The sequence below is a fragment of the Mizuhopecten yessoensis genome, unplaced genomic scaffold (genome assembly GCF_002113885.1).
Source record: "Mizuhopecten yessoensis strain PY_sf001 unplaced genomic scaffold, ASM211388v2 scaffold6235, whole genome shotgun sequence".
In the NCBI taxonomy this organism is placed as follows: Eukaryota; Metazoa; Mollusca; class Bivalvia; order Pectinida; family Pectinidae; genus Mizuhopecten; species Mizuhopecten yessoensis.
The window spans coordinates 32,815-45,684 of NW_018406448.1; the positions used below are offsets into that span (position 1 = coordinate 32,815).

General features: G+C 38.1%; 1 protein-coding gene across 1 annotated transcript in view; it reads left to right on the plus strand.

Moving 5' to 3' along the window:
* The window catches only part of LOC110451870 (DC-STAMP domain-containing protein 2-like), a gene marked incomplete at its 3' end in the record, with an annotated part of 33,790 nt that extends 21,222 nt beyond the window's left edge, over positions 1–12,568 (plus strand). The window contains exon 7 of the mRNA XM_021500089.1: positions 12,492–12,568. Within this exon, the coding sequence (XP_021355764.1) occupies positions 12,492–12,568 (77 nt within the window). The remainder of the gene's footprint in view (positions 1–12,491) is intronic.
* Positions 12,569–12,870: the final 302 nt, after the last annotated feature.

The window sequence follows — 12,870 nt, forward strand, 5'->3', positions numbered from 1 at the left end:
GTATTGTTTACACATTGTGGCAATAATAGCGGGTGATTTTTACACATTGTAACAATAATACAAGGTATTGTTTACACATTGTAGCAATAATAACAGGTATTGTTTACAGATTGTAGCAATAATAGTAGGTGTTGTTTACACATTGCAGCAATAATAGCAGGTGTTGTTTACAGATTGTAGCAATAACAGTAGGTGTTGTTTACACATTGTGGCAATCATAGCGGGTGTTTTTTACACATTGTAACAATAATACAAGGTATTGTTTACACATTGTAGCAATAATAACAGGTATTGTTTACAGATTGTAGCAATAACAGTAGGTGTTGTTTACACATTGTAGCAATAATAACAGGTATTGTTTACAGATTGTAGCAATAACAGTAGGTGTTGTTTACACATTGTAGCAATAATAACAGGTATTGTTTACAGATTGTAGCAATAACAGTAGGTGTTGTTTACACATTGTAGCAATAATAACAGGTATTGTTTACAGATTGTAGCAATAACAGTAGGTGTTGTTTACACATTGTAGCAATAATAACAGGTATTGTTTACAGATTGTAGCAATAACAGTAGGTGTTGTTTACACATTGTAGCAATAATAACAGGTATTGTTTACAGATTGTAGCAATAACAGTAGGTGTTGTTTACACATTGTAGCAATAATAACAGGTATTGTTTACAGATTGTAGCAATAACAGTAGGTGTTGTTTACACATTGTAGCAATAATAACAGGTATTGTTTACAGATTGTAGCAATAACAGTAGGTGTTGTTTACACATTGTAGCAATAATAACAGGTATTGTTTACAGATTGTAGCAATAACAGTAGGTGTTGTTTACACATTGTAGCAATAATAACAGGTATTGTTTACAGATTGTAGCAATAATAGTAGGTGTTGTTTACACATTGTAGCAATAATAACAGGTATTGTTTACAGATTGTAGCAATAATAGCAGGTGTTGTTTACACATTGTAGCAATAAAAGCAGATGTTATTTACACATTGTAGAGATAATAGCAGGTGTTGTTTACACAGTGCAGCAATAATAGCAGGTATTGTTTACACATTGTAGAGATAATAGCAGGTGTTGTTTACAAATTGCAGCAATAATAGCAGGTATTGTTTACACATTGTAGCAATAATAGCAGGTTTTGTTTACACATTGTAGCAATAATAGCAGCAGGTATTGTTTACACATTGTAGCAATACTAGCAGGTATTGTTCACACATTGTAGCAATAATAGCAGGTGTTGTTTACACATTGTAGCAATAATAGCAGGTATTGTTTACACATTGTGGCAATCATAGCAGGTGTTTTTTACACATTGTAACAATAATACAAGGTATTGTTTACACATTGTAGCAATAATAACAGGTATTGTTTACAGATTGTAGCAATAATAGCAGGTGTTATTTACACATTGCAGCAATAATAGCAGGTATTGTTAACACATTGCAGCAATAATAGCAGGTGTTGTTTACAAATTGTAGCAATAATAGCAGGTGTTGTTTACACATTGTAGAGATAATAGCAGGTGTTGTTTACACATTGCATCAATAATATCAGGTATTGTTTACACATTGTAGCAATAATTGCATCAATAATAGCAGGTATTGTTTACACATTGTAGCAATAATAGCAGGTTTTGTTTACACATTGTAGCAATAATAGCAGCAGGTATTGTTTACACATTGTAGCAATACTAGCAGGTATTGTTCACACATTGTAGCAATAATAGCAGGTGTTGTTTACACATTGTAGCAATAATAGCAGGTATTGTTTACACATTGTTGCAATAATAGCAGATATTGTTTACACATTGTAGCAATACTAGCAGGTATTGTTTACACATTGTAGCAACACTAGCAGGTATTGTTTACACATTGTAGCAATAATAGCAACAGTATTCTTTACATATTGTAGCTATGTTAACAGTAATCTTTACATATTGTTGCTATGTTAACAGTATTCTTTACATATAGATGAGATGTAAGTATGCATTATTCATGTATTGTAGCTATGTTTAAAGATATTGTTGATGTATTGTAGCGATGTAAACAGGTATAGAAAATATTTTGTAGCTATGTTAACATGTGTTGGTTACATAGTGTAGTGAATTGATATTTGACTGCATGTTGAAGCAATGTAAACAGGTATGGTTTACATATAGTACGTAGCGGTGAATTTAGGTATTGTTTCCATATTAAGTTGATGATAGGTATTGTTTAAATACTGTAGCAATAATAACGGGTATTGTTTACATATTGTTGATGTTGATAACAGGTATCTTTTACATATTGTTTGGTTTGTTTGTGTTTTACGTCCTATAAACAGCTATGGTCATTTAAGGATGACCCAGGTTTTTATTGGCGGAGGAAAGCCGGAGTTCTCGGAGAAAACCACCGACCTACGGCCAGTACCAGGCTTCGGTATCACAAACGTGATACCGAAGCCTGGCGATTGCCCCACGTAGGCCTCGAATCCGCAATGGTGGAGGGCTTGTGGTAGCAGAATGCCAGACGTTTTAATCACTTGGCCACCGCGGCCCTTTACATATTGTAACGATATCTGTTTTTAATCGCTACAATGTGTTGGTTACATAGTTTAGCGATGTGAACAGATATTATATCACTTCAACATGTAATATAATATCCGTTCACATCGCTAAACAACACCTGTTTTGAATCGCTACAAAATTTACATATTGGAAACATGTATTGTTTACATATTGTAGCGATGAATTCAGGTATAATTTACATATTCTAGCTACTACTAGCTATGATATTAGGTATTGCTTTCATGTTAAAGTGATATTAAGGATGTATACCTCTGAGAAGTCAAAACATTTCTGTATTAAACGTTTTTCTTATTTGCATTTTTTGGAAAAAGGAGTTAATGGCATAGCAGAAAATGTAAAAAGAATGATATGTCCGTGTGCTCGTTTTTGTGCTTTGATCGGTCAAAGATACCAATTTGACATAATATGTGATTTTAGGTGATTTTTGTCGGTTTTGACCATTTGCAGGACAGATTCATACAATATCTTCCAAATGTTGTGAGCTTTGTATGAATGTTTACAGAACTGACAAAAATAGTATTTTCTTTCATATTATGGAAGTAATTTTTTTAAAACATATTGTTTAACTTAGAGCAATTGAAGTTATCCTTACCCCTTATTTTTTGATGACAAAATACTCATTTTGTCACCATTGTTTGCAGATTTAACGCTTGATATAAAAAGTTCTGCTATTAAACTTTTTTGAATATTAAATGGATCAAAAGAAAATAGATTGCTCTTTCTTAAACAGCAATACAAATAAGGGAGGGTCCGCGTGCTTCTTTTTTTGTCCCATTATTATTTGTGTAATTTTTTACCATTTCGTGATCAAAAATCAAAAGTGATAAAGTTACACTTAATATGTAAAACGAAATAACAAAATGTATAATTTTCCACCTTGTTGCATATTATTTTCATCATATTGATCATTATGAAAAAAGAACTTGCTACAATAAAAAATGGCGACACAATGTTGATTTAATTGATCAATCTAGTGTCTATAAAGGTGAAACTTTGGCCTTTCGTGAAGCGCAAGAAATACAAACTTTCAAAATGGCTACCAAATTGGTCATTTTTTTTAATTCTTGTTAAAATGAAGTTTTACAAATAACAGGCATCTAATTTTTGACACATTTTTCAGATAAGTGTCTAGTATTGAATTTGATCATTTTGTTAAATGCTACAAAAAACGCTTTCACGAGATCTAAACGAGACTTGAACGTGATTGAAATCTCAGAAGCGTGCATCCTTAACAGATAATGTTCACAAATTGTAACGATGTAAACAAGTATTGTTTTCATATTGTAGCAATGATAATATATATTGTTAACATATTGTGGCGATGTAAACAGGTATTGTTTTCATATTGTAGCAATGATAATATATATTGTTAACATATTGTGGCGATGTAAACAGGTATTGTATAAATATTGTAGCAATTGATTGTAGCTATATGAACATGTCTTGTTTTTATATGGTAGCGATGTTAACAGGAAGGTTTAACATAGTTTAGGAGAGGGAAGAGTGTAAATGTTACCATGGTGTATATAGAAATATCACATTGTTGGTTATTGTTTTGCTTAATTTCTGTTGGATATTCTTCAAACTTGGTTGGAATTATTAATTTGTGATTACATTTTTAAGATACTTTAACAATATCGTTAATTGCATTACCCGGGCTACCTTTTCCCACAGGGGAGGGGTTAACGTTAACTATAGTTTATGTAGGGAAATGAGACGTTTTTGTATAACTGTTTATTTTCCTTGGGAAAGAATTCCAAATTTGTTGGAGTTATCATGTGATTGCATTTTGACAGTTTGAAAATTTAGAACCTCACTCAACCTTAGGGACTGATGGGCGGGGCAAAAAGGGGTAACTATGTTAAAATTTCAACAATCTTCTTCATTAGACCCAGATATTCTAGAACCTATTCCTCTTCATTGGTGGAAAAGTTCCAAAGTACATCGTTCACTTATTCCTATTTTGGGAGGGTGTACATTTTACTATGAAAAATGATTTTATTATTTCTTTTTTCTTTCTGACAATATCACAACAACAAATAAAAATCCTTCTATTACGACTGAGAGACCGTTAAGGCCCATACTAACAATAACAATTAATAATAATAATTCGATGTTCTTATATACTGCTTAATTACGTCCTAGTTCGTAGGTCGTCTCAAAGCGGTTCACAAATTATTATCCGTGGTTACAGGGCCTTTGCAACCAGACATATCTTTCTCAACTCCTTGGAGAGCACACAGCCGGTGCTGCCATTTCGGCGCTCACAGCTAGCATTCTACAATTCTAGCACTGCTCAACCACGTACTCATTTACAGCTGAGTAGACTGAAACAAGCGGAGTAAAGTATCTTGCTCAAAGATAGAACTATAACGTTCCGGGGTCCGTACCCTAGTCACTTCTAAGGATCCCTGTGCTGTAGGCCTAAGTATAACTATACTACAGTTGCAAAAATTTATGCCAATATGTACAACACGACAAAAGTATAGGTACAGTATCAGTATAATGTATATTCGTTGGATATATAGATGATATATTCATGTGATACATCAGATACAGCATTTAAACAATTCAACATACAAATAACATTTGGCTTGAAAACTAACTCAGCTGTTCCCCTTATACACATTTTTGAATCATTTACTGAATTTTGTATGAGTCAGATGATGACTGTCAATGAGTAGATTTATATCTTTCTGAGTTGTGGCCACCCTATTCTGGACCTGATCAGTGTGCGACAGTGTAATAAGGTGACCACCAGTATAGATGATTCAGCCGCTGCATGGCCCTCGCTCAGCTGGAGGGGGACTGATATACTGCCGTAATGCAATGCAAGTTACAGGAACTCTTCGAGAACACTACGTGACCCTCTCACAAATCCGGAAATCCACTCAACAGTGAATCCATCACACTACATGAGACAGTACCGTGCAAATGTTTTGCAAGAACTTCTTTATTATGTAACCTTGAGATCTGAATATCTCATGAATCGAATGATGAATTGATATATGAAATTATTTGAACTTGGGGAAAAATGTCATAAAACATCATAAGTCCAAAACTCAGATGTGAATGATGAATTTAGAAGAACAGCTGAGTGTCCCCAAGTCTAAATATATATATTATAAATGGAAATACAATACTAAAGGAAGGTTACTCTGGCATTTATAATAATAAGGTTAACGTTTGTCATGGCAACACAACTTGACATGGTACAAGTTTTTTTTAAAATAATATCTTAATAAGGTAACACAATATGCTTTTAAAATGTCACGTGTATATATAAGTATTGCCTCCTACCAAATGTAATTACCGAAGTGTTCATAACTGAGCTTGGACCCCATATTTATGAAACGGTGGCTAGCTACGCAATGAAACAGCCTTGTACGTGTTGGTTCAAATGCAAGCTATATGGACCTGGGTGAGTTCAACCTGGTGCGTGGCTCTGTACTGTAGCCATGTTCTGGGATTATATTGTTCAACATGTGATAACACTCCATATATGATGTACTCTTAATTACTATCATCTTGAGTATACAGAAAGTATATGTGCTATTATCCAGTACACATCAAGTGTATAACTCTGAATACCACTCTGGCCAACCGAGGTTCACCTTGTTATTAAAACTAGAGTATGCTGTAACCAAGTACACTGGAGATTGTTCCCTTACTAATACAACGTGTATATTATGTCTGTGATCCCGACATGGATTGTTGACCCTGTTTAATGGCGGAGTCGGGTGTGTGGATATACCAACAATAGGCATCCGATGACCATCTACCCATCGTTTTGATAAGGTGATCTTCTGTCCGACTTTCCACCGAGCTTGTTGCTGCACCCGGCCGGAAACTGTGACCGGAGTATAGGTCCTGAGGCAGACCACAAGCCTGAAGAGTTTGACGTAACAAATTCATGAACTCGCACCTGGTCAATGCCTTGCCATTGTTCGATACAAACAAGGGGTGGGTGGGGATGGCTCTGCCTGCCCTACCTGATGCCTGTAAGTGTTGTCCGAGTGCACATTTTGGACAAATTCTTTTACCATTACAAAACAGTTTAATATTAACACCTTGCCGGAAAGGATCTGTTTTAGATCTCTTAAGGGCGAGAAAAGCATGATCGTGATTAATGGTGATATCACCCATGGTTAAATTCACTTCGGGGTCGAATTTGGCCATACATGTGAATTCTCCACATCGAAGGAATCCAACGAACGCCGTAACGCAAACGGTTTCCATCATGGCATATTTGTATTGTTGTCGAACAAACCATTATGTAAACGGTCACATAACAACGACAGCACCTGGAAGGTCACAGGATAACGTATCCGTTTAGTTGAGTGTGCCCTCGATCTTTTAATGCCGTTCATTACCAGTTGAAGTCGGGCTAATGACCCTGTCGTGCCTTGATCAGAGTCGCAAGCGTAAAACGGACTAGTCACTCCCTGGGATAAATATTGGAATCGAATACCACATAAATACAGTTTTATGGTAGAAAATTGAAGCTTGAGTACGTAGCTGCAAAATGTAACGAACTGAATTAACGTTTGTTCGGACAAGGGGTGTAATGCTGTAGATCCGGGCCACGTCAGATAGTCTTAAAACCTGTGTAGTAGGTCTTCCTTGTTGATGATGCTACCGACTGATCGATCAGTCTTCCTACCTCCTGCTGTAATTCCACATCACTGTTGAGACTTGAGGGCAAGGGCAGGGTTGTGGCTGTGCTCCCGGGGCCAAATGACGGAACCGCTGCAGCTGCATTCGAGAAAATGCATCGGCTATATTATTGTCTTTTCCCGGTACATGTTCTGCATGTATAGTAAAATTGTTCTGGATTGCATACCATGTTAATTGTCTCATTAACTGCATTATCGATTGAATTTTCGACCGGCCCTTTCGAATAATGTGCACGGTGGATTGATTGTCACAAAAGAATATAATACGTTTGTTGGTCCACCAATGCCCCCACAAAATGGCTGCTATCCCAATCGGATACAGTTCTTGGAATGCCATGGATAATTTGTCATCATTTAACAACGGAATTTCCTCTGGCCATGTAGAACAAAACCAATATCCCCGGAAAACCCCCTCCATATCCTATGGTAGATGAAGCATCGGAATATAACGACATGTCTTAAGCCTTGACGCGCCCTGTGTCGTGGAACATAGATACCCCATTCCACTGCTCTAGAAATGTGATCCACCTAAACATGACTTCGCGGTATTCCACATTAAGATGTACATAGTGATGTAACTCCTTAGCAGAATGGGCCAAGGCCAATAGGTATGAAATAAACGATTGGCCCGCGGGGATAACACGGCTTACGAAGGTAAGATGTCCCAGCAATTGCAGCATTTCGCGTTTGGTACATGATTTCTTTTGTGAAAATTCTATCAATAATTGCCGTATTCTGTCTATTTTAACCTGTGGCAGTCTTGCTTATATGTTGTCTGAATCGAGTATGATACCCAAATACTCTAGCACCGTTGTAGGCCCTACGGTTTTGTGCTTAGCAATTGGAATATTCAGTTTCTCAAATATTGATAACAGTGAGTTCCTAGTTTTATTTGCGTCACAGTCTGGTTTGTCAACCGTTAAGAAATCGTCAAGTAAGTGTAAATGAAACTGATACTGTAATTGTTCTGGGCGCTCCAACATATAGCCTCTGATAAGTTATCGAATATTTTTGGACTGGTTCTGCATCCAAACGCAAGTCGCGTATAATAGTAGTATTTGCCCTCCCACTGCACACACAATAAATGATTTTGGGTCGGTGCTATAGGTACTACCTTAAACGCGTCAGAAATATCAGTCTTGCACATTTTTGAACCTCGTCCGTTTATAACTAATTGTCTAATAGCGTCGTCTATCCTTACATATGATAATGAGCATTCCTTTTATTAATTAAATTGTTTATGCTGCTATGTACGTCGTCGTTGTGCGGCGCGGATAGATCGACGATCAGGCGTGTTCTATCTGAATATTTTGCCTGAGATACTCCTAGGGGAGACACACGGTAAGATGGGAAGGGTAGTAGAATGAAAGGTCCCGAGACAAAGCCCTTGTCCAGTTCTGATTTTAATAATTCTGTCACGATATTGGGTTGTGTTAGCGCCGACTGCAAGTTTTTACATATTTTGGTGGGAATATGTACATTATTAACTTTAGTTTCAAAGCCATATGTAAAACCGTCGACCAGATATTTAACAAAAGTTTTGTCTTTGTTTGTTTTTAATTCTGTAGACAGTTGTTTGAAATTGACGGGGGTATGACTGGTTTGTGGTCGTGAACTTGGAAGTACCCTGTCATGTGAAGATTTTAGTTGTCATTCCCGATCTTTCTGTTTGTCCCCCTTTTTGCATTCCCATGCTGCGTGGGACTTACTCTTACATTGTAGTCACACATGACTCCATGAACACACGCTGTCGTCTTTGTAACATCCCTTAGTGGAGTTAAAGTTATTACATATTTCGGCTCCGTTATGAAATACTTTCTTCCGACCGCGCAAGTTAACTCCCTTTTGATTACTCTTTACGGTTTGGTGTTGGTTAGAAGAAGAGTTTGTGTTCTTTTGTTGGGAGTTTGCGGACAATAATTGGTGTCATGAGAGACCTCTCCGCATGTCTTGCACATTCTAGATTGCGCCCCTGAAGACACTAGCTGGAGCATATCATGATCGCGTTTCCCCCAATACATTCTGAGGCCATGTAGATGCAGAGCATTGGCATTCTTCAACGAAAACAGTTTATGGTACTCGTAAAAGCAGCTGCCATATACGTTGTAAATGCTGACAATGATGGACTCGTATTGGTCGAGTTCTTCCCTGCGTGCCGGGTAGGCCTGGCACATTGCACGTTTAAAACGTCCGAATGCCCTGATGGACTCCCCTATAGACAGGGACCGACGCAGTCTGTTATCGTTATTTTGGGACTGGTACGAGGCGGAAGTTTGTTCCTGCACCCCGTAGTAGGGAATTAGAAGGGAGGCTAGATTAGTGTCCTTACCTTCAACGATCTGTCGGCTTAATGACGGCGCCATCAAATCCATTTGAGGAATGTCCTCCGGGGCAACTGCGCCTGTCACGTTGTGTGATTTGAGGCTGGCACTTACCGGAGCTGCACATGTGACACTTACATTTTGGTGGTTATAACTGTCCTCTAGCGTGAAGAGCTTCAGGACTTTCTCTTTGTCCCCGAGAGAAAGCGGACGTGGACATTATGAATACCCGACATCGTTTCACACAAAGTTTTTAGCATGGGCGACCCCATGTTGTTAGGGGAATTCCCCGCGATCTCCTGTGTTTGGGAGCATTCTATCAAATTCCTACGCACGGCCGCTTCACTGATTGTTGCACTGGCGCGCTCACTATGCGGAGAAAAGTAGTCCTCCGCCCGGACATTGTCAATTGCACTCGCTGGTGTTCTAAGCTCTTCCGTTGGCCTGATCACGGTTGAATCCACATTCTGTGGATTCTGTTCGGTTCCTGACACCACTTCTACGCGGGTAGATCGGGTTGAAACTGTAGCGGGACGGTCCATAGGCTGAGCGACAGGTCTGGCCGCGTTCCTCGAAACATTCACATTGTCTGCATAAAGTTTTCTTAACATTGCCAAGGGGAACGTGCGGGTAGTTACGTGTCCAATTCCCGCTAATGCGTGTCTAAGCTGCGTCACTCCCCAATTCATATAATTAGTCATGTCCAGGGCTTGAACCGTGGTCCGCTGACGTTTTTTGTTAAGGCGCCATGTTTCGGAGGGAAGCACTTTCTGTTGATAGAGTTTTCTCCCGACGAAATATCCTTCGAAACACCACATCACATCCAATAAACTATACCATCGTCATTATTACTCTGTTAACTATATTAAGGAATAAATACAAGATAGATTTAGCGTTGGTTAAGTATGCGATATGATAAATGAAAAACAAAATTGCTGGTGCTGCATTGGAGGTGACGCTAAACTGGACACTGGTCAGTGGTCACGTGATCGCCCTGAGCCCTAAGGGACGTGTGGAAAAAAGGGAATCGTGTGCACCCCTCCCTGCACACGGCCCATAAGCTGGACATTGGGTATAGACCTGATAGAGTGGTCAAATGTATTGTTGATGTGTATAAGCAAAAAGCGCCAACAGTTGGATCTCCCGAGCCCAGTTGAGATGGAAATACTTATTGACATAAACCACGCTTAATGAAATAATTAAACTTCAATATATATACAAATATGTGTTACTACCTTGTGGCCAGCATACCTAATGTTAATACATGCTATGAACCAAACCATTACTGTACGACACCCTAAAACTATAACCAAAGCTATCTGGTCTGTATTCATTATATCTACCACGTCGCAGCTATCCCTAGTCACTATAGTCAGCTACATTTGTACCTACATGACCTAGTCGCGCCGATCACGGCAGCCTTCCCATGACTAGTTCTAGATCTACCAACTTTGCCTAGTCACGACTACCCTGGTCACGAATAGCTATGCACAGCCTATGCACCCCGACACATTATGTCTAACAGTATCTCGCTTCAGCACTAAACCGTTTATTAAATCAAGGCAAGACTTATTCAGTCACTTCTATCTTTCCAACACAAAGCCGGTTTCATATACTACTCACAATTTATTGCTATTTACTCGCCGAGATCAGAACAGAACTAGGCCGATTTCTGCAGCTGGTTTCTGCCTATTTATTCCTTCTGACTATCTTGAAACCTATCTGTGAGTGAGGTATAATCACATGTACGTTTTAATTGAACCTCTAAATCTATATGTCTTGTAAGCGTTTGAATTACGGAGACATCACACAAAGGATTAACGCAAACAGATCAACGTATCGAACCTGAATAACATATGAAATCAGCGAAGGTAGGATTACGATATATATATTCATCACACAACAAAGACCATGCCGTGACTCGAACCCGCAACCCTTCGGTCATGAGCCCGGCGTCCTACCACTAGACGACCGTGCACATATGGGGCTCTTGTTTATTTGCTTTTGGATTTACCGCAAGTAAAACCTGTCGGTAATATATACATGTAGAGAATATCTAGCAGTGTCTTCAGTGATACCAAACATATTTCAGGATTATGGCTTGTATCGTGTTAAAATATAGTCCTATGTGGAAAACTGTTAATGAAATGTAAAATCTCATCATTAACATATTGAGCTACTTAAAAAGTAGGTGCTTTAGTTCATAATTTTGTTAAATTGCTTCATGTATCAAAATTGAATTATTTCGTATAAGTCCCGGACATCATATCAACTCGGATCGCCACACATTGGTGATAAGCGTCGAATCAAAAATGATTGGGGAAGGGGGCAAATTGTTGTTGCTTCACCACTTATCCTGATAACATATCAACACTATGTAAGGTGTACTTAATCACTGCCAGAGGTGACCCTGATATGATCCTGAATCTTTACACTTTCTTCTAATTGCTTGCCCTAACTTGGAGACGCTGACAGATGTTTCGTTTGACCTGAGTTTTATACGATCAAATACAATTTTTCAGAAAAAAAAATGTAGTTAGAATTGCTGGCTTGTATAGCCCATTAGCCTCGTGTTAATGAAAGTTAACTGTTGAATGAAATGTTTTGACCCAAAGAAAAGCATTTTCTTGTAATAGGTAACAGATCTGATTAATCTGGGAATTAGAATGGGATGTTGTAGAAGGATTTTCTCAGGGCCAGCGTAACGTTCAGCTAACCACATAGGCCAGTTGTATTTTATCAGGCTTTCTGTTGGTGATTTTTCTCATGGTTGTTTGTGATTAGTGTTTTGATTTTTCCGTGACAGTAAACAGGTTCAAAGGAGACATCAAAACGACCAACCTATCCAGGATCTGTTAAACCCATAGCTAACATTAAATCACATGATCCATTTCGCTTTCATGTATTCCAGGGAGATGCTTGGCTGGTTTTTTAGCTGGATATGTGGGATTGTGTCTGCTTTTAAACACATCTGTCATATCACAAGAGGTATGTATTTATTTTGTTGTCGCCATGTGATATGAGATATAGACTAATGTTTATCAGTCATAGAAACTTAGAGGGCGTACATTAAGACAATTGTAAATAACTTATGTAAGCGAGACAGCGAACATATAGACTTCGTTAGTAACATATATGTCAGTGAAAAGGCGTAAATACAGACTAATGCTAGTAACGTATATGTCAGTGAAAAGGTGTAAATACAGACTAATGTTAGTAACATATATGTCAATGTGACAGCGTACATGTATGTGAGACAGCGTACATATATACTACTGTTAGTAACATAT